The 22,497-nt window shown below is 44.0% G+C and overlaps 1 protein-coding gene across 3 annotated transcripts in view; it reads left to right on the top strand.

Annotated features, from left to right (window-relative positions):
• The window catches only part of HABP2 (hyaluronan binding protein 2), a 44,470-nt gene that overhangs the window by 7,379 nt on the left and 14,594 nt on the right, over positions 1-22,497 (top strand). For all 3 annotated transcript variants that reach the window (XM_084846182.1, XM_084846183.1, XM_084846181.1), the window contains exons 2-7: positions 3,499-3,538; positions 15,949-16,071; positions 17,002-17,112; positions 17,411-17,527; positions 20,520-20,639; positions 21,115-21,286. In XM_084846182.1, coding sequence (XP_084702308.1) covers positions 3,499-3,538; positions 15,949-16,071; positions 17,002-17,112; positions 17,411-17,527; positions 20,520-20,639; positions 21,115-21,286 — 683 coding nt within the window. The remainder of the gene's footprint in view (positions 1-3,498; positions 3,539-15,948; positions 16,072-17,001; positions 17,113-17,410; positions 17,528-20,519; positions 20,640-21,114; positions 21,287-22,497) is intronic.

The raw sequence follows: 22,497 nt of genomic DNA, 5'->3' as shown, positions 1-22,497 counted from the left end.
GTGCAGCCTTTTTCCCCTTGCAGAAGGTTCATTCTATTGCTCTTGTCTACATGCTTGGATCCAGCATGTGACAAGGTTGGGCATTTATCAAGACACTAAGACAGCTTTCCCCAATTTGATGCCCTCCAGATGTGTTGGATGGCAACTCCTGCCATTCCCAACTATGCTGGCTTAGAATAATGGGAATTGGCATGCTGGCTTAGAATGATGGGAATTGTCATCTCACACATCAGGAAGGTACCAGGTAGGGGAAGGCTGCCTTAAGACGATCAAAGAACCCTCTATCCCAAAGTGCTGCCATAAACTCACTCTGCATTCAAGACTCAAAAAGATCAGACATAGCATGGGATAATTCTTCTTCCAGGTTGGCGGATGGGACCCAATCGCTGTCTTGGAAATTTTTAGAAATGAAAGGCAGCATATAAATATATTGATTGAATGAATGAAATAGCACCAAAATCCTGAAACCAGCACAGCTGGTTCCAGGAAATATAAATATTCTTATATTTCTCTATCTGCATCCTCCAGACAAAAGTACATCAAACTTTCAGATTTAAGAGAGGGTACAAAACCATCTGTAATATTTCGCTTCTTTTAGCTCAAGAGCACTGTGAAAAGTTATCAGGTAAAACTAAGATGACTTGAAATTGTGGCATTTTGAATTTCAGCCATTATCAAATAAAATTTCAAGATATCCAATATAGACTCCAGGCTCACGAATCTTACACAACCCATTTTAAAAACAGGCTCTTCTTGTGATTTTGAACTATAGATTTTTGTTGTTGATTTTGGAAAGAAGTACATTAAGATAAGCTTCCTGTAAATTTCCTCTAGCTTCAGAATAAAAGTTGCCTCTGCTCTGTATACAGAATTTTTAGCATTTTAGTTCCTGGATAATATGAAGCTTCTATCCATACTGGAGAGTAAAAACAATTGGGTTTTGTGAAATAAATAAATACCGTACACTTTCTTTGAAAGGCAAGCCCTCCCTCTTCTGGCTATGTTGAATATAACAGGCCAAAGAATGGACAAGAAAATTAAAAAATGCCACACTTTAAATTATGAGAAAGAAAAAGAGCACAGAATCATGAGGGGAGAATCTCAAGGATAATCTAGTCCTAATATTGCACTATTCCCTTGGTATATATATTCTAAACATATGGGGCCTGCTAGGGATGTTAGAGAATTCTGCCACGGATCCCAGGGAGGCCGAATTCCAGTGAATTCGGCCCCGTGGAATCCGTGGCGGAACAGAGCAACCCATAGGGATGTCAGAGAATTCCGCCACAGATCTCGGGGAGGCCGAATTTGGCCCCCCGAAATTGGTGGCGGAACAGTCTGCCCCCCCCGGGACGAGACTTACCTGGGGTGGATCTTCCTGGTGGTGGCGGCGGTGGCGGCCGGTCTTCCGACCAGCTGCCACCGCCATCATTTCCAGTTAAAAAAAAAACGTGATAGGCTACGTCAAGATTTACGTAGCCTATCACGGCTAAGTTAAAAAAAAACCCGTGATAGGCTACGTAAATGTTTACATAGCCTATCACAGCTGACTTAAAAAAAAACGCGCTTACGCAAATGGCGGCGGCCACGGCCACCACCATTTGCGTTCCTTATTTTGGCACGTCTTAGTCTACGTCAAGATTTACGTAGACTAAGACGGCGAAAATAAGGGGAACGCAAATAGCGTAGCGTCCACTATGCTATTTGCGTTCCCCTTATTTTCGCCGTCTTAGTCTACGTAAATCTTGACATAGACTAAGACGTGCCAAAATAAGGAACGCAAATTTGCGCACGCGCGTTTTTTTTTTTTAAGCCAGCCGTGATAGGCTATGTAAACATTTACATAGCCTATCACGGCTGACTGCAGGGACGCAAATGGTGGCGGCTACGGCCGCCGCCATTTGCATCCTGCTAGCCAGCGGCCAGATGTCCGGCTGCTGGCGGAGCCGGCCGGCGGCTCCGCAGAATCCCTGAGGAGCACGGCCGGCCAGCCAGGATTCCGGGGGGGGAGGAACGGAGCACCTCCCCCCCCACCATCAACATAATCTGCGAAAGGTAAGTACCTTTCGTACATCCCTAGCAACCCACCCCACCACCCCGCGAAAGCCCTGTGAAACGGAGCTTACCTGGTTGCGGCTCCGGCAGCAGCAGTGGCTGTGGCGGCAGTGGTGGCTCCGGCGGTTCCAGCCGCTGCCGGGCTGTGGCCGCAAATGGCGGCCGCTATGCCACCTGCCATTTGCATCCCTGGCAAGCCATGATAGGCTACGTAAGTATCTACATAACCTATCACGGCTCAGGGCAGGGCCGCAAATGGTGTAGCCGCCGCCATTTGCGTCCCTGTCTTTAGCCGTAATAGGCTACATATATATTTACGTAGCCTATCACGGCAAAAGACAGGGGCGCAAATGGCATTGCGGCCTCCATTTGTGCCCCTGTCTTTTGCCATGATAGGTTATGTAAATATATACGTAGCCTATCACGGCAATAGGAAGGAATGCAAATGGTGGCCGCCGTAGCTGCCACCATTTGCATCCATGTCTTTAGCTGTGATAGGCTATGTATATATTTAGGTAGCCTATCACAGCTAAAGACACAGATGCAAATGGCAGCGGCTATGGCAGCTGCCATTTGCATCCCTGTGCAGCCCAGTGGCCGGATGTCCAGCTTTGGGTGGCCCCAGCTGGCGGCTCCGCAGAGTCACCGCGGAGCGGAGCTGGCCTGGGAGGATTGCAGGGGGAGGGACGGAGTGCCTCCCCCCGACCACGAATTGCCCCGTGCAGAGCCAGGTAAGAGTTTCATACATCCCTAGGGCCTGCAACAAAATGTTGCAGTGTGAAGCGGTCCTGTTATGCCACCCTTCCAGGATGCTCCATTTCATTTCCACCCTCCCCCAGTTTTCTGTTACTACCCCACAAATAGTCATTCTATGCCAAAGAGCTCTCTGTCCTCTTTGAGCTGTTTTTGACGGTCCCCCATTCCCCCCAAGCTAAATTATTTTTGTACTTCTGTAAACCTTGGATTTTTCCTCAAGCCTGCTGATATCTTCCTCTTTTGTATGGTGGGTGGTGCTGTTTTGGCTACAGAGGGATAGGCCCTTGGAGAATGAATTCGATGTTAGTATACAGGATTTCCAGGAAAGAAGAGCATTTCAGAGATGTGGAGAGACTGCTGAGAAAGCTCTTCTAAGCCCCTCCCCCAGCTCTCTATATCCCATGTCCTGCAGGAACTCTCCATGGATCATAAAGTTTAGTTGTGATCTGTTTTTGAAATTGATACGAGAAAAGTGGTATATAAATGGTTGTACATAAATGTGCAATTATCTCCTTGAAAAATGCAATGCATTTTAATTTACAATATTCAAACACAATTGATCTTGGATAATTCAAGCTAGGTTTTCAAAATGGGGGCTGTTTTATTAAAATGGCTTCCCAGACTGTGCTTAAGTCTGACATACTTTATGTAGCATTACATACGTCTAATTTTTTGTTCCTCATGCAGCTTTCTGGTATCCTGGCATCATGGCTTGGCCTACAAACTGGTAATCAATACATCTTCTATTCCTTTGTGGCAAGTACTTCATAATATGTACACTATGACATAAGGATGCTATAACATGACTGAGCAAGGAGCTGAAGTGTAGGTTTAATTTTAAGCAGATGAATAACTCCACTGAGTCTAGTAGAAAGATTTGTGGTTAAACATGAAAACTTTGCACTTTTTGTGGTGTTGTGGGAAATTAAGGCTGCAGTCCCATGCACACTTACCTGGGAATAAGTCCCACTAACCACAGTAGGGTTTACTTCTGAGTAGAGATGTATAGAATTGGACTGCACATTATATTATGGCGACTTGATAAGACTGGCATGCAGCAAAAATGTATATTACTTATTATTGTTTCACCTCCTATATCAGAATGGTTTAACAATTTTATAGAAGAGTCAAGAGTAATGCTAGTCATGTAATATCAATTCCTTTGAAATTATAGCTCCACACACTGCTGTGGAGTGTGACTTTAAAACAGCCTTTCCAAACCTTGGGTCCCCAGATGTTGATGGACTACAACCATCATCCCCAGTCAGCATGATCAATGGTTGGGATTAATGGGAGTTGTATTCTAACATTTAGGGACCCCGGATTGGTAAAGACTGGCCTAAAACAAGTGTATTCAGTTCGGATTAGTGATGCCACCAAAACTCAAAATTAATCGGTTCATAAGTCAAATCTAGTAAGTTCTTAATCCTTGAATGTATAAAAAGCCCTGACTTCAATCCAACAAACATTAATGTTTTCATAGTTCAAACTGAGATTAATTACAAATTGAGGTTAATTACAAATTAATTTATGTTTTCTGCACCTCCGCAGTCTGCACGTTGGCATGACAAAGCAGACAGACTGTGCTGTCTTTGTGCATGCTTAATCATTTGTTGCTGTAACCTTTTCGTTTCTGAACGAAATGAAAATGTCCCATTTTATTATGCACATACATGGAATTATTTTACTTTAACCTCTTAGGATGCAATCCTATGCATATTTAAACAGAAACATGCTGACCTGGGGAATACTAGGAGCTGTAGTACTTTTTTCTGTCTAAACATGCATACGTTTGGGACTTTAGTTACTCTGTGCCAAAAAGACTCAATCAGTTAATGTGCTTGGATCTGAAACTACACAACAACCAATCATGAGAGGCATTTTTGTTGCTGCTTCTGCTTAGTCTGCTTCCACAGCCTCTGCCTCACACCCGTTGTGTTGATCTGGTATCGCAAACAAAGCACATGTGATAATAGTAGGGATATACAGACTGTGTAAAATCCGCTCTGTCTGTGTTTCGCGAATTGTCTAGGGGTGCACGAAAGTCACTTACCTGGTCTCGCAGCTTTTCGCGGTGGGGGGGAGGCGCTTTGCTGCTCTCCCCCCAAAGTTCAGGCCGGGGGGGGAGGCTTCCTGCCTCATCCGGCCGAAATTCAGGCCGGGGGGGGAGGCTTCCCGCCTCGCCCGGCCGAAATTCAGGCCGGGGAGGAGGCGCCTTGCCTCGCCCGGCCGCGAACTAAAAAGTTAAAAAAAAAAAACGCCCCCGTGACAGGCTACGTGACGATTAATGTAGCCTATCACGGCTAGATCTGCAAAGTCAGCCGTGATAGGCTACGTAAATCGTCATGTAGCCTATCACGGGTGACTTTAAAAAAAAAAAAAAGCACGTACGCAAATGGCGGCCCCCATAGGGAGCTGCCATTCGTGTTCCTTATTTGGTCGCTGTAGTCTACGTAATCTTTACGTAGACTACAGCGACCAAATAAGGAACGTGAATGGCGGCTCCCTATGGGGGCCGCCATTAGCCGTACGTGCTTTTTTTTTTTTTAAGTCACCCGTGATAGGCTACGTGACGATTTACGTAGCCTATCACGGCTGACTTTGCAAATCTAGCCGTGATAGGCTACGTTAATTGTCACGTAGCCTATCACAGGGGCGTTTTTTTTTTTTTAGTTTTATTGGAATGGCGGCGGCGGCAGCCGGTCGAAAGATCGGCTGCTGCCCCCGCCCCTGACGAAGACCCGACGAACCGCCGCCGGGACCCGCCGCCGGGAGGGACATTCGGGAAAGGTAAGTCCCGTCCCGGGGGTGGTGCGGGGGGCAGGGGGGCGGAGAATTTCTCCCCGAAACTTGTTCGGGGGGCTGAACACGTTGGCGCTCAGCCCCCCGAAGTTTCGGGGAGAAATTCTCCGCCAACCCTAGAATTGTCAGGCGCCTTTCGTTCTGTCATCCGCTCACAGATGGATGTTAATTTTTTTTTGGTCATGTGGAAAAATAGGGAAATATTTGCATAAATATTTACATAACTATTTACATAATTTACCTCAGTACATAACATTTAGTGTATTGTCCCCCATTCTATTCAACATTTCCTCAGCAGAAACTTATGTATTTTTCGACAGATTTATATGCGTAAATTTTGGGAAAGTAAAAAAAAATCATCTGAAAGTCCACAGACTCTGCATGGTCTGACAGGGGTGCTCCACAGTAGATTCCATGACCACAGGTCAGATTCTTAGAAATCCAAGCTCATTTTAATCCATCTCGAATTTCTCCAGCATCTAGGGATGTCAGAGAATTTCGCCACGAATCTCGGGGAGGCCGAATGCCATTGGTGAAACGGTCTGGCACACCCCGGGACGGGACTTACCTTGGGCGAATCCACCTGGCAGCGGCGGCTCCGGCGGTGGTTCGGTGCCACAGCTGCGGCAGCCGGGCTTCCGACCAGCTGCCGCCGCAGCCATTTCCAGTAAAAAAAAAAACAAACCAAAAAAAGTGATAGGCTACATAAAGATTTACGTAGTCTATCACGGCTAGATTTTAAAAAAATACCGTGATAGGCTACGTAAATGTTTACAAAGCATATCATGGCTGAGTAAAAACAAAATCAAAAAACTGCACGTACGCAAATGGCGGCGCCCATGGGCACCGCCATTTGTGTTCCTTATTTTGGCACGTCTAGTCTACGTAAACATTTACATAGACTACGGCGAAAATAAGGGGAATGCAAATAGCGTAGATGCTACGCTATTTGTGTTCCCCTTATTTTCGCCATAGTCTACGTAAACATTTAGACGTGCCAAAATAAGGGACGCAAATGGCGGCGCCCATGGGCGCCGCCATTTGCATACGCACGGTTTTGTTTTGGTTTTTTTTCACTCAGCTGTGAGAGTCTACGTAAACATTTACGTAACCTATCACGGCTGACTGCAGGGACGCAAACGGCGGCGGCGGCTACGGCCGCCGCCATTTGCGTCCCGGCTGGCCAGGATTCGGGGGTGGAGGGACGGAGCGCCTCCCCCCCGGCCAGAATTTCGGGGGGGAGGGACGGAGCGCCTCCCCCCGACCAGAATTTCAGGGGGAGGGACGGAGCGCCTCCCCCCCACCGCGAATAAAATTTCGTTCAAGGGAAGTGACTTTCGTACATCCCTACCAGCATCCCTAGATAATAGCCCATCAGAGAAGGAATGCACTGTGATGCAGACATTGTGATGCACAGGGCAGAAAGGAATGCCAGATTACACATGCTATGTTCTCAAGATGCACTTCAGTGATGCACATGTGAAAAAAATTTAAAGCTACTTCAAAATGTCATAATAACAGAGAGTGGTTGTCTAAGTTTATAATGTTGGATTTGTAACTCAGTGAGCAATTCTGCCCCTTCATGGATCACTGCCTTATTGTGGTGAAGGGGCTTGCGTAACTCAGTGAAGCCATAAGCTATGCCGTGCAGGGCCACCCAAGATGGACAGGTCATGGCAGAGAGTTCTGACAGAATGTGGCCCACTGGAGAAGGAAATGTCAACCCATTCCAGTATTCTTGCCAAGAAAACCCCATGGAACGCAAGGCTAAAAGATATGATGCCGGAAGATGAGCCCCTCAGGTCGGAAGGTGTCCAGTATACTACTGGGGAAGAGCAGAGGGAATTTCCAAGTAGTGCCAAAAAGAGTGAAGCGGCTGGGCCAAAGCCGAAAGGTCACTCAGCTGTGGATGTGTCTGGTGGTGAAAAGAAAATCCAATGCTGTAAAGAACAATATTGTTTAGGAACCCGGAATGCAATGAATATGAACTTGAGCACTCTCCGGGAGAGAGCGGAGGACAGGAAGGCCTGGCATGCTATGGTCCATGGGGTCACGAAGAGTCGGACACAACTTAACGACTGAACAACAACAATGAGCAATTCTGAATTATGGTGGGGACAGGTCAACCATTACTAGTTAGAATATCAACTACAACACACTTACCTGGTGGTGGAGTCCATGGGGTTTACTTCTGAATAAACATGCATCTTATAAACATACATTATCTAAACATCAACAGAGTTATATTAATGTACTTTTGGCAGATCTTTAGAAAGGGGCAACTCAGCAGGAAGAACAGTAAGCCTATGCAGAAATTTAATCTTGTGAAAGGAATATAAAAATAATAGATGTGGAAAGAAACACTGCAATGTTAAGAAAATGCCAGCATGATGAAACACCTGCCATCACTACAAAAAGAGGAATAATTTTGCACAAGCTGCTGAGAATAGAAATCTGAGGGAAAGTATAGTGGTACTCCAGCCAAACCAGTGCTTGGAAATTGGACAAGACCTAATACCAGAAAAAAAACGGAATTCAGAAAAGTACATATTGAACCAGAAAAACAAAGGTGAAGATTTAACAGATTCTAATACTATTGGCGAGGAAAATGAAAAGGCAGACCTGAATATGTAATTAACTAGGCCCCAAATTTATGAAATAGTATAAATTAACATAAGTATAACAACCAAGACCAGTGTGGAGCAAAGATTTTAAATCTTAATCAACACTGTCATAATGTCCTCCTGACACCCCTGGCTCAAGCTTAAATCACCTAACTAGCTGTAATCCCTATACCTTATTGTATAGGAGGATGAACTACAGCTGCCCCTGTGTACCTTTGCCAACCTGGGCCGTGTTTCCATGACAATAGAAGGAGAAGCTAATGGAGGAGTACCGGGTTTTTAAAAAGGAATCAGCTTTGCTGTGAGCAGGTTTCCATGAGCAAATTCTCTGGACCAGTAAAAATCGCTTCACAGAACATATTTCCTGGTGGGGGTGGAGGTTGAAATGAATGTCATCTAACTGGCAGGGGCTGCTCAACCAGTAAGAGAGGCTTCCCTCCCTCTCCCCCCCTCTTGCTTTCTCCTTTCTCCTGAAAGTGCAGATGCACCTGCATTTTAGGAGCAAGCGTCACTGAGCACAATGGGAGTTACTTCTGAGTGGACACACATATGCTTATGCTGGGAAAGGGGGGCAGGGGAGAACCCAAAGAGGGAAATCAGCCCCTTTTTAACCCACAGGACCTCACTGACCACAATGGGAGTTACTTCTGAGGAGACAGTAATGGGTTTTTTGTGGGAAAGAATGCAGTAAACACAAAGACAGAAACCAGCCCCTGTTGTAATGCACAGGATATCTGTGAAATACTTTCTTCCTAAGGCAATGAATTGGAGCCTTGAGATCATGCATAAAATCACACTTAAGGAAGTGGGCTTTGAATTGGGATGTAAAATGTGCCATTTCCAGTGAGGGGGAATCTCTGTAAGTTCTGATGTGGGCATTCAAAGGCAAGCCTCATTCAACACAATGGGAGTTACTTCTGAGGAGACACTAATGGGTTTGTTGTGGGAAAGAGATGGAAACCAGCCCCCATTTTAACGCACAGGATCTCTCTATAAGGAAGCTGTGAAGTAATTACTTCCTAAGGCAATGAATCAGAGCTTCGCGATCACGCTTAATTGCACTTAAGGAATTGCAGTTAATCACACTTAAGGAATTGGGCTTTAAAATGTGCTGTGTCAGAGGGGCTTCTCTGTTATTTCTGTGGTCATTGAGAGGGCAAGCCTCATTCAGAACAATGGGAGGAAACACTCCTTGACTGGAGTCACGGTGAAAGGAACACCCCTGGGCAGGTCTAACATACCCGAGGTCAATGCGGGGGTTGGAGCAATTCTACCGGGGAGAACCCGACTTAAGGAAAAGAATTGGATTTTAAGCAGCCTCAGGAAATCCAGTTTTTCCCCAATAAGCTCTGGGGTGGCTGCTGGATGGCCATGATGCTGTGTATCCTTAATGATCTCAACACACAGCTGGCTTGGAGTAAATCACTGGTGGAAACACACACGCCCAGATAGCATCTGCATCACAGGCATTGTCCAGCTGTCTTCCCTTAGCTAGGTAGATCTGATATTCCAAGGCACCTTAGCAAGCTCTCCACTTTCACACTGGCCCACCTGCCAAAGATTGTGCTAACATATAATAAATGACAAATTGATTGAACTACATGCTCCTGATGACCAATGAATAACCCCAGTGAAGGCAAACAACATGCCCAGAGAGCATCAGCAGGGGCAGTATAGAAATATAAGAAATGAATAAAACGAGTGAATGGGAAGGGAGGAAGTGTGGAGAACTTGAACTCAGAAGAATCATTGAATTATTGATGGCAGGCGAAGGCATGAAAAATTATTTCCCATCCTCCATAAAGCTACGGTCTAGGGTGAGCCTAATCCCCCAGCAGGTGGGTAGGAACGTTACACTTCCTGCCTCACCCCAGAGCTCCCAATCTGGATCTTTAAAGCACCCCTACCCTCCATGCTAAGATCCCGATCTACATTGCCTCCCCCTGCACCTACTGTAGAGGTTTTTAAAACAAAAACAACAACAAAACAGCATAACCTCTAGATACAGTCAGGCCTGTTTTGGACCCGAGTGGTATTAGAGCCAGATCTCCCCAGTTCTAATCCAACACCCTAACCATAGCACCACTCACATATATTACTAACAACTAAAGTGAAAGATTTGGAAGGACTATGTATCAGTATGTATCCTCAAGGGCAGTGAAATGCTACTGGAAAGTTTTAGAACATAAAAAGGATATATATATATTTTAAGATGAGAGGGTAATGAGACAGTGTGATGTAATGGACAGTCTATTATGGGGGAGATCTCCACTCAGCCATGAAACTCACTGTGTGACCTTAGGCCAGTCACTTTCTTTACATAACCTACCTCATGAGGTTTGGTGGAGGGACCATAGCTCAGCAGTAGAGCACATGCTTTGCATGCAGAATGCATTCACTTTGGGGAAGGGCTTTACATGCTTTGCATGCAGAAGGTCCCAGGTTCGAACCTTTGCATCTCCATGTAGGGCTGGGACAGACTCATGTCTGAAATCCTGGGGAGGGATTGCCAGTCAGGGTGGACAATACTGGGCTGGATGGACTAATGCTCTGTATGTATAAGGCATGTTCTTAGATATGGGGGTGGGGGAGAGAGAAACAGGATTATCTCAAACTACTAGAGAGGGCAACTCTCCACACTGAAAGTTCTAGAATGTTGTTAAAAACCAAGATGGCGCATATACCTCATTGTGAGATGTAACAACAGTTCTCTATGCTTGGGTGGTTATTTGCCCTAAAACAGAGCCTCTATAAGTGAATAGATCAGAGGATATTGATCAGAAATTTGCTAATTGATTCACAGCTCTCAGCAACATACAAAAACGCAGATGAAAGTATAAACAGTTTAAAAGATCATCCAAACCTCAAAGCTAATTCAAGCTTTTAAAGTCAATCTCTGCCTATCAACTATAGGGTAGAGAGGAGGGTCTTTTTTGCACTACACAGAAGAAAGTTACGCTTTGAAAATACATGTAGGATGTCTCATTTAATTTTGTGTAATAGTCACATTTCAGTGACAAATGTCAGATCACTGCATATTCAAGTGTGTTAAGATTTTTCAGCATTTACAGGGAATGAAGGCTCTGATTTTGTAATATGTTAAAATAAGCCCATGTATCAGAATTTGCACGTTAATAATGCACTTAGATTTTTTTTTTCAAATGTTGCTTTTACTTCACTAAACTGATGGCTTGTTATGAATAATTTAAAACGAATGGAATAGAATACATTGTAAAAGGAGGACTTCAGGTCAGAGTAATTTCCCAGCTTGGCAACAGAATCCATCCAAAAAAGAAAACCAAGGAACTAATGTTCTAATCTTAAACACACTTACTAGGGAGTAAGTCCCTGAAACTCAACTGGATTTACTTCTGTGGAGACATACTTAGGATTACACTGAAAGGCTATTAATCAGTGTGCATATGATCTTATACTGAAGCATTCTCTAGGTTATTTCAAAGAAAAAAAAAATTAGGGAAGTGCCCTGTAAAATGAAGGAAAGGGCAACTGTGAAGAAGGAACAGTGTTCATGTTATTTGCTTTTCCCTGAGGTAAAATACTAAGTAGAACCCACCTTGGAAGTCACATAGCCTCACAGTTAGGCCACACTTCCTTCAGAATACTTTATTCAGAAACTTGGTGAGAGAACCATGTGATTTCAGGGTTTCTCTGGTCCTGTACCAAAAAGAATCCCTACTGTAAACCCAATCTTTCACTACTTTGATTTAGATTTTATGGTTGTCATGCAGGGTCTGCTGTAATCCTCCTATATGGCACCTGATACCACATGGCAAGCCAATTTTCAGCAGTTCATCCAATGGATAGAAAAGACAGTTTTGACCATACCACTGAGAATGTTCCAGGAGGAAAGTTTGCAGTGGCATAGTGAAATCACCTGGTCTTTATGGTGAGCATATTAATGGTCATCACACAGAAACAATTGCCACATCGAGTAATATTTTTGAAATTTATTTAAGCTACATCTATACAGCTTGTCATCCCAGGATTTCAATATGAAAGAAGCACACTGGCAAACCTGAAAGGCTGTGTAAGCTATTTCCCCCTGATAATACCTTGTAGCACAGATGTTGGACAACAGTTAAAGAGTACATAGTGATTAAGGCTCCAACCCTATATGCGCTCGCCCCATCATTGACACTTCTGTAACCTAGAACAGCTCATCAGACAGTGTCCAGATCAGCCAAGCAAATGGTCTGGCAACTTCATTGCTACAATTCCCACAACCATGGAGTTAAAGCAAAAGAGTAGAGCCTGGAGCAGCAGATGTAGAGTCCTACTTAAACAAAAAGTCTGACGTAGTCTAGGAGGGTGGCACCGATATACCAAACATGAGTCTTACTAGAATGCACCTGTTGAGAAGGATCTGTTTCAATAAAAAAGATACCTTCCCTGACGATGGACTTTAATTCAAACCATATTGGGATCAGAATAATTATTGGCTCAAAACATATTGACTTGGATCCAGATTTAGTCATACTTAAGAGTAAAGACTACTGAGAACAATGGCATTTAAGTTATGACTAGCAGTCCCATTGATTTCAATGGATCTAGTCAACGTATCTGACCCAACCCTTGGAATATTCCTTTTTGTCATTGTGTAAAGACAAAAGTCCAGATTTGAGACCCAGGTGCTACCAATATTATATCAAGCTTCACTCTTATTTTTACTATATCAGCAGGTTGCATATGTTGCTTTATAGGAGCACACTAATAATTTCTACTCTATGTTCATGATATCTGTTAGTTGTCAACCTTTCTTATTAGAATGTTTAATGGTTCAAACATCCATGTGTTTGACTGTAGATGTAGGTCTAGTTTAAGTAGACACAGCAGTTTGTTCCTTTCAAAATTAGCTGACTTAAACAGCCTGAATCCAGATATAAAGTTCTCTCTAGTTCTGCAAGCTCTGTGGGTCGAATCCTCATTAGCAATTACTGAACAAAATGACCAAATAAACCAAAAAGAAATGTTCAAACAAAAATGTATGAAGAAAGACCAACGACCCTGTAAAATATCCTGAAATAGAACTCCTGAATGACTGGTACTATCATGTGGTTAGTTCACATTAGGTTTCCTAATGAAACCCAACATTTCATTAGGAACCAGTTAAGGCAAGTTAGAAAAAAATAATAATAATCAAGGAGACATCCCTCCAGGAGGGGAGAAACTATAAAGATGGCCTCAGAATATCCAAAATTGGATCTATTGTTCAGAAAATGGAAACGTCCTGTTTCTTTCATCTGTACAGTAGAGTATCTGGGTGACATGGAGATGTTAAAAGTACATGTGGAGCCAAAGATACCTTTACTTATATGAAGTTTAATAAATAAACAGAGGAAAATCTAACTTCTGCAAAATCTTCCCATGCGATGCCAGCTTGAAATCTGAACTCCAGGCAAATGCTGTCTTTGTTTTTCTCTTTTCCATTGTATCGCATTAAACTTTATTTGCTCGGTGAAGACAATGGCCTTATCTTGGAATGAGATCCTTATTCCTCAGCCCGGCGTGCACTCCTGCAGGACTTTCAATATGAAAGACTCAGGTGCAAAGACTCGACTCTTGTGAAATAATGAGCGAAGAAAAGAAGTCTTGACTTGACATAACGATAAATGAGGTGAAATTTTTTTTTTTACCGTCAAGAAACCAAGGTTGGCGCATAGAAAAAAAGAAGGTTCTATTTTAATATGAAATATAAAGCATCCATTGTACAAAAAGTATTTTTTTTTCATCAGAAGCAAAGGAAGAACAAAGATAAAGGCTGCAGCAGAATGAATGAGTTGAGAAAACTAAGATAATGCCGTTGATAATCAGTTCAAGGCAAAGCGCTATCCACCAGGCCATCGGCCCAGCCCTAGGGGAGAGCTTTTAAAATGGTCCCTGTATGCATTTTCACTCTCCTCATTACCATACCTGCTCTTTGAAACTCACCAGTGGTTCCCACAAACTGCAGTGACACCTGCCGGAAAGAGCGGATGACCCGTCTTAATCAACTACTTCTGTGAAAAGTCTATGGAAAGAACTGCCATCCCATCTTCACTTTGCTGTTCTGAAAGCTATTTGTCAATGGGTATCCTGAGAGCCATGGCTATGAACAAAGATCTGTTTCTGTGCATTGGAAATGTGGCACCATGATCAAAGCTAAGGAGAATCTCTCACTTGTTCCCTTTGTTCATGAATATGTCCCTTCTCTTATACGGCTACTAAGACTAGAATAATTACCTGTACTTTATCCAGTGCTAGTTTTATTCTATAAGAGTGATTTCAGCAGTGTCCTAGATGGGATTGGGACCCTGAAGCAATCTATATGCTTTTAACAAGGCATTTCTCCTGGCCTGAAGACCATATGCAAAGTTGCAATCACCTCACTGTAGTATGTGAATAGTCTGGAGTTATGAGGGTGACAGTAATAAACTGCTTTGCAGAAAGTGTTCTGAAAAATGCAAGTAAATATAAGAAATTAGAACTAAAAGTTGAAATGCAATCATAAAGTACTACAATCAATAGAAGCTTTGCCACTGACTATGCTGGAATATAGACAGCACTGTAAGGTGGAACTGTGTTATTCAGACATGCGATAGGCAGGCTAGAAGGCACATTGCTGTAAAGGTTTAGGTTGAGATTAATTTTAAAGTGGAGCTTTCAAAATGTCACATTCTTGTTGACATGTCATTTTGAATAAACGTAATAATTTTTAATGTGTGAGGTAAAATAGCATTGGTGTTCGTAGATCAGTTTGGTAAATGCACATGTCCTAAAATTTAATAAGTGTGTGTATGTTTCTGTGTGTCTGTGGATGTTCATATGAAGCCCAACTCTAAAGTTAAAATTGAAGTCACTATATCAGTTCTCCATGATGAATATTTTCTTTCTTAATGAATCCTCAAAGCTGCTATTCTTAACACATTTGTCTGAACTCTACTTATCAAGAATTAGCCAGACAGGATAAATATCACACACTTCAGATAATTCAGGCAAAATATTCAAACAAAATATGTCATAGAAATGGAAAAATCAGCTTATGGTAACTTCATTGCTTATGGTAACTGTTTGGAAACATGAGAATTCACGTCTGGAGTTCCACTGCTCGCTTTGGGATGCAGTTAGGTTTTGCCTCAGTAGCAAAGGAGTGGTGAAGGACCTCTGAAGTGGGAGATTGGAGTACTGTGGGGCTCCCAAATAAGTGGATATGGACGATTACAGCCTTATGTTCTAAACCTTGCTCAGCCAAGGAATTCATTGAGTAGTCTAGGCTGTGTCATTCTTTCTCGGTCTCACCTTCACAATAATCTTGTGATACAGATAAAATTAACTAAGATGTATGGATAACCCAGCCTGAGCCTTCAAAGATGACTGAAAGAAATGTTATAAATCATCTGGATTTTATTCATTGGTTGTATTTATTATTTATTTAGTACATTTATATGCTGCCCTTGTTGTTCCTTCATAGAACTCAAAGCAGTGTACGTGCCCCCTATGTTATCCTCACAGAAATCTTTTGAGGTAGGTTAAGCAGAAAGATAGTGACTGCCAATGTCACACAAATTTACTAGGTGCTTGTATATTTATATAAATAGTATTTCCAGTTTCTCCTCATTTCTACCAGATCAATAAGTGCTTACTGTATGACAGACTTAAAACATTATTTTATCTTTCATGTAATACCATGTCTACATTCCCTCTACCTCTACAGACTCAGCTGATGACTATTACTATGAATACAGCACTGAATATACGCAGCCAGAACAGGCTGATACCAGACTTAGTTTCTCTGCCACAGAACCTGACTGGTTTCGTGAATACTTCAATCCTGATGGTATTTTATAAATCACACTTTGTGATGGGGAAAAGGCAGTGGGAGATGGAAAAGTGTGGGTGGATGTGGCGGTGGGGGAGGAGGGTGCAGCAGGGCAATAGAGCTTGCTATACAGTTTGGGTTTGCCATTAATACCTTATCTACTAGCAACTCTACAAAATATCTACTACCAATTCAGAGAGATCATTGTATTCCTCTACCAGAGAATCTGATCCTCGCCAGTTTGCAGAACAAATTCTGACTATGCACTTCATTTGGGATTGCTGATGAGAATAGCAAATGCTTCTTTGCCTCTAAAGACTCTTAAACAGATTCATTGCTTTTAACCTAACTTCTGTGTAAGGGTTCCATCTCTCCATGGAACTGATATATTTAGGATCATATCTCCTTCAGTGGAGATATGATCTATGCTGATACAGTTCCTAAGGTCCAATGCCATTTGTTATGACTGTGAGCTTATCTCTGTGATTCTAAGAATAGCATGGAGTGCTTCACTATGTTTTGCCATCACCTATATGTAATACTTAAAAATGGGACAAACTCTTATATTTTCTATGACATTTTAGGCCCTTATCAGAGATTGTATAGAGCTCAATCTAGAAATATGGGTATGCATGAAGGCACTGGATGAGGGCGAGGCTACTACCAAAGGCAGTGAGTTAAAGTCAATCAGCCATCTATGGCTGACTGCAGAGGTGGGTAGTGATCCGCTGTGTGATCCATGCTTGTGATCTATGCTTGTTCCCCCAAAATTGGGTCTGAGTGAATAGAAAAGTTATTTTCCCTTGTATGAATGTACCACATAGGTATACATCACTGGAGGGGAATGACAGACTGTCAAATAATAGATCAGTCATCATGAAAACCTTAGTTTCACACATGCAGAAGGCTAATTATGCAATAAACTTCAGCATTTTCTCCCTGTGCTAGTAAATCCATGCCATGCCGAGCCATGCCAGCACAATGGGGTATGTGAAAGGAATAGAAACAGCTACACATGTCGCTGCCCCAAACCATATGCAGGATCTAAGTGTGAGAGTGGTGAGTGGTATTTTCATATTTGTAATTACTGTTACATAAAGTTGGGTTGGAAATTTTGTCATTAAAGGAATGTGAAAACTACATTATAATATCAGAAATATATGCTTAAAGTTGTCCGTACAGAACCTCTGTTGACCTACAAACAAATGAGCAAATTCTAGTGTATTAATTTGCTATCTGTTCATGACTAGCATGGACTAAATCTGTGCTGAGCAGAGTAAAGGAGTGATGAAATGGTGGCATAATGAGAAGATAAACTTAACTTTCTTGTCCTTTTTACATGTCCTGTATACCATAGTGGAAAACACATGTCAAAGAGTCAACTGCAATAGGGGAGATTGCCTTATAAGCTTAGAAGCTCCTTATTATCGATGCAGTTGCAGACATCCATACAAAGCACCATCCTGTGACAAAGGTGAGTACCAAGCTTGAGAGAAATTGCTGCTATCAGTCACTGGCCATCAATCCCTAACATCACTTCTGTTACAGCTGTCCTGTCTGTATGTCTAATCTAAGAATGAATCAGAACCTTTGTTGCGAGCGGAGATGGGTCAAAGAAGAGTCAGACAACAAGGCTTGGGTTGAAAATTGGGCCACATTTATTGAAGTATCTGCAAAGGGGAACCTAGGACGGGCATCTGACTGTGCCAGCGACTAGCTGGCACTTCTCGGGCGAAAGCACACCCAGCCTGAGGGGAGGCGTCGATCTCGCCGCCCCTCCGGACTGCCCCTTCTGGGGGAGGTAGACCTTCCGGTGTCACCCCCAACCCGGTGCCGCACAACACCTGGGTGAGTGAGTAGGGTTCGTCTCCCAGGCAACCCTTATCCCCCCGCCGAGCTGCACAACCCGTTCGGGGGGCCTCAGGCGTCACCTGTCACCATAAAGTGCCTCTGCATGCACACCATCCCTAATCCCTTTCTGCTTTTGCCCGTCCTAGCCGCCACGAAAATGTGACCTATGAGAGATTGGACTGTATTCGCCTACTGGACGCACCCTAGCCCCGATAACAGTGTGAAGTAGGCAAAAAGACACACAGTAAAAGGCCAATTTTAACTGTGAGCCAAAAATTCCTACATGGCTCCCAAAAGGGCAACCGGCATAAACCCACACTGCTTAAGGGAGGGCGGGAGGGAGCCGCGAGAGAGCTGGTTTGTAGGGGGCGCAGAGCTTAAGAGGGCTCTGCCGACTCCTCCCTTGCTTGGTGGTGCCATGGGGGGCACCCAATAGGCAGCAGCCACCTCTTCTCACCCCACCCGCCGGCAATATCCCCCCCCTTTTGCCAGACAAGCTGGCACCGGGGTTAGGGCACTTGCGAGCGGAGATGGGTCAAAGAAGAGTCAGACAACAAGGCTTGGGTTGAAAATTGGGCCACATTTATTGAAGTATCTGCAAAGGGGAACCTAGGACGGGCATCTGACTGTGCCAGCGACTAGCTGGCACTTCTCGGGCGAAAGCACACCCAGCCTGAGGGGTGGCGTCGATCTCGCCACCCCTCCAGACTGCCCCTTCTGGGGGAGGTAGACCTTCCGGTGTCACCCCCAACCCGGTGCCGCACAACACCTGGGTGAGTGAGTAGGGTTGGTCTCCCAGGCAACAATTATCCCCCCGCCGAGCCGCACAACCCGTTCGGGGGGCCTAAAGCCTCACCTGTCACCATAAAGTGCCTCTGCATGCACACCATCCCTAATCCCTTTCTGCTTTTGCCCATCCTAGCCGCCACAGGAGTCACAAGCCTAGAGCTTGTGAACTCCCCCCACCTGCGCAGAAGAACTTCCGCAGTCCCCTTTGCAGATCCGACAGAAATATGCTATTCCCTACATTAGACAGGTGGACATCCTCCTGCCTGTAACACTCCCTCCTTGTCCAAGAATTCCCTGTTGGTGGTGCATCCATCACCCATTCACATAGGCCATTTCTCCGTTCACTTTCTGACGCGCCCTGACAATGGCAACGTCGTTCCGAGTCTTCCAATTGATCCAGGGAGCAGTGAAAATCATAATGGCTACTTCCGGCCAGACCACCTGCACATTAATCAAGGCCCGTTCGATCGGGTCCTTGCCTGGCTTACAGCCCAAGTCATTCCCTCCATCGTGCAGCACCTGTACCTGCAGAGGAAGACTGACCAAACCTTGGTGGAACAGGTTGAGGGGGGGGGGGACTCCCACTGCATGTTCCATCTGCTAGGCCACTGGATCGTAGCGTGTTGGGTAGTGGAAACTAAGATCTGAAGTCTGGCATAGAACCATACGTGCGGCCCAAAGCACCATACCATGCCCGCATAAGAGCACCCGTACCGGCGTACATCGAGTCCGGCAGTCTGAGGAAGAAAAAGGTTAGGGCAAGCAAAGGGAAATTGCAACAGAAAGAAGGCGGTCAAATTGTGAGGGCCCTACTGGAATTCTTCAAACTGCCATCATTCCACCGCCATAACTTGCCTGTGATAGACACCTAAAGTGGCTGCCTTGGGGACCGCTCAATACCAAAAGAGGGTTCCTATCGAAAATCACCTGGCCTAGTGAGCTAGAGCTGATATGGTAGTGGCCCAACTGAAATTTTGTTAATAGTGAACTGTCGTACTGACAAGACAAGGGTCCCTTCCAGACGCAGTATCCCAGTAAAACCTGTGAAGACCCAGACGGGCATTAACTTCTGAATGGGTAGGTGGAGTACAGTGGGAAAGACCTGTACATCGTAGTATCTGAAGGCTCTTCTGGACAAGCCAGATAAGGAACCCAAAACAACCCTGAAAATCCCAAGGGCCCCGAAGAGAGCCGTTAAGGCTGCAGCATGGGACAGTGAAACGCCATACAGGGAGGGGCAAATGGAGGGCCATTATCTCAGAACCCAAGAAGGGAATCTGGAGAGAGGGTGCCCAGAATCTGCTAAGAGGTGGAGGTGGCCGCGCCCCGGTTTGTAGGGGGCGCAGAGCTTAAGAGGGCTCTGCTGACTCCTCCCCTGCTTGGTGGTGCCATGGGGGGCACCCAATAGGCAGCAGCCACCTCTTCTCACCCCACCCGCCTGCAATATCCCCCCCCCTTTTGCCAGACATGCTGGTTAGGGCACTTCTCCAAATTTTGACAGTAGCTGCCTAAGTTCTGTTAAAAATATCTCTTAAATTCAGACAGAAATACTTCCCCCTTTATCCAAAGTGTTCAGGATGGCTTGCATGAAGCTTTCTCATTTTAGGTCCCCAATGACCCTGTAGGCAGAAATACAGTAAGTCATTCAAGGCCCCCTGATGAGCTTCAGGGCTGATCAGGAATTTGACCGTGGGTTTCCCACATCCACTGTACTTACCTTTTCTGTCATAAAAGTGCCCCTTACTGACTAGCTCCTTGTACTGTTCATGAAAGCTATCAATCTCACTTAAATGCTCTATTTTCTTTTCTTTTCTGAACACTGACAGCACACTCAACTTGTCGGCCAAACCCTTGCAAAAATGGAGGCACCTGTCAGAGGCAACGAATAAGAGCCAAGTTCAGCTGCAAGTGCCCTGAGCCATTCAGAGGGAAGTTTTGTGAAATAGGTGAGGGAATGTTCTTTGTTCTTAAGTGATGGGGAAAATAAGATGTGGGAGAAAAGGATCCAACCCTGATCTTTCTACTCCTCTGCTAGCAGTTTACCAACAACAGGAATCTGTGAGTGCCTCTTAGTTCATATGGCAGTGCTGTAGAATTTCACACATGAAAGTGGTTTTGAACTCCTCCTTGTCACTGTTGGCATGCAGGAAGGAGTTTCAAGCTCCCAAGACATATGATGTTGTGAAAGCTAGAAGTCATAACAACAAATTGGGTGTGAAGGAAGGAAGAAATGGGGATCAACTTTGGAATTGTTCGGTTGAGGGACTTTGGGTGGGAGGATACAAATCTCTGTGAGAGATACTGTAAATAAGTCTCTTTCTCTCTCCATGCATGTGTGTGTATGTGTGTACATGCGTGAGTGAGTGAGAGAGAGAGAGAGAGAGAATGCCAGAAAAATTTTACGTGGCAATTCCGTTATAGAAGCTGAGGACTGTTTTGAAGAAAATGGTCACACATACAGAGGAAATGTTAGTCGAACGGTGCTCCAGAAGACCTGCCTTCACTGGAATTCTCACCTTCTCTTTGAGAGCAGTTATAATGCATTTATGGAAGAGGCTGACTATTATGACCTTGGCGATCATAACTTCTGCAGGTAATCCACTGTCCATGAATAGTTCATTGCAGCACTCACCCTCTGGAATGCACCCCCCATTGATGTTAGGTAGGCCTCTTCAGCATTGACCTTTAGATGACTGCTTAAGACCTACATGCAGGCCAGTATGGTTATAATGTGATTATTTTATTGAGCTTTTGTTGTTATAAGTTATGTTTTTATTATTCCTGTTAATCACATTGAGAGTTTACTAGAAAGAGGTATATAAATGCATGTATGAAATACAAATACAAAATATTCCTCTCACTTTCCATGCATATCACTGCCATTCAGTACAGGAGTGGTTCTAGTTTAGCTATATGACCTCACCATGGAAATAATTGCCGCTGCTGTTAATGGCTTTGGTAGTAATAGATGTAAGCATTGCCAAGTAGGCATTAATGCCGACGGTGTGCCTGTAAAAATGCACATAGAGCCACTCTGCTATAGAGGTTGCAACTCAGTAAGTAATGCCAGTGATTCTGAAGTCTAATTGGTGTTTGAAAGACGTATCATCAGTACTGGGTGAACACTGTGAACTGTGGAAAAGTTATCATTACTAATAATGCTTGCGCTTTTGGACATATAACCTCCCCCTGGCATGAACTGGTAACACTGTGGTCTGCTAATGACATTTGAACCTGGTAAAATATGTGGTCATAACTAACATCACAAACATTGTTGCCTTTTCGGTGCCAGGTTAAGACTTTCCTCTATTTCCAGGCATTTGATGGCATACGATGGGCTGCTTAATTTAGTTGTTTTATCAGGTCTTGCTGTTTTATTTTTAATTGTGTTTAGCTGTTTTAAATTGTTTTAAATTTTTGTATGTTTTAATCCTTGTTGTAAGATGCCTTGAGTCTCTTTTTGAGAAAGTCAACTAAGATAATAATGACGACGACGATGATGATGATGAGCAATATCCTATACTGCTGCTGCACCTCTGCTAGTTCTGTTGTGCTAGAGAAACAGACTGCTAGCACAACAGAAATTAGTGGCCCCTGAAATAAGCATGGAAATGAGCAGAAATCCTAATTTCTAGAAAGGGGTAGGTCAGCAGAGCTCCATTTTGTGAGCTCTCCTGATCTGTCCCGTTCTGCAAATGAACATCGCTGGTTGTTTCTGGTTGTTTCAGGAACCACCAGTTCTTGTTGCCCGAGTGATCTGTCCAACTAGCATGGAATATAATAATAATAATAATAATAATAATA

Source organism: Heloderma suspectum, chromosome 3 (assembly GCF_057233095.1).
Source record: "Heloderma suspectum isolate Gila_16-S chromosome 3, 16-S_ref, whole genome shotgun sequence".
NCBI lineage: Eukaryota > Metazoa > Chordata > Lepidosauria > Squamata > Helodermatidae > Heloderma > Heloderma suspectum.
Note: the sequence above shows the minus strand (reverse complement) of the source record. Positions and strands in the feature narration are given on the sequence as shown.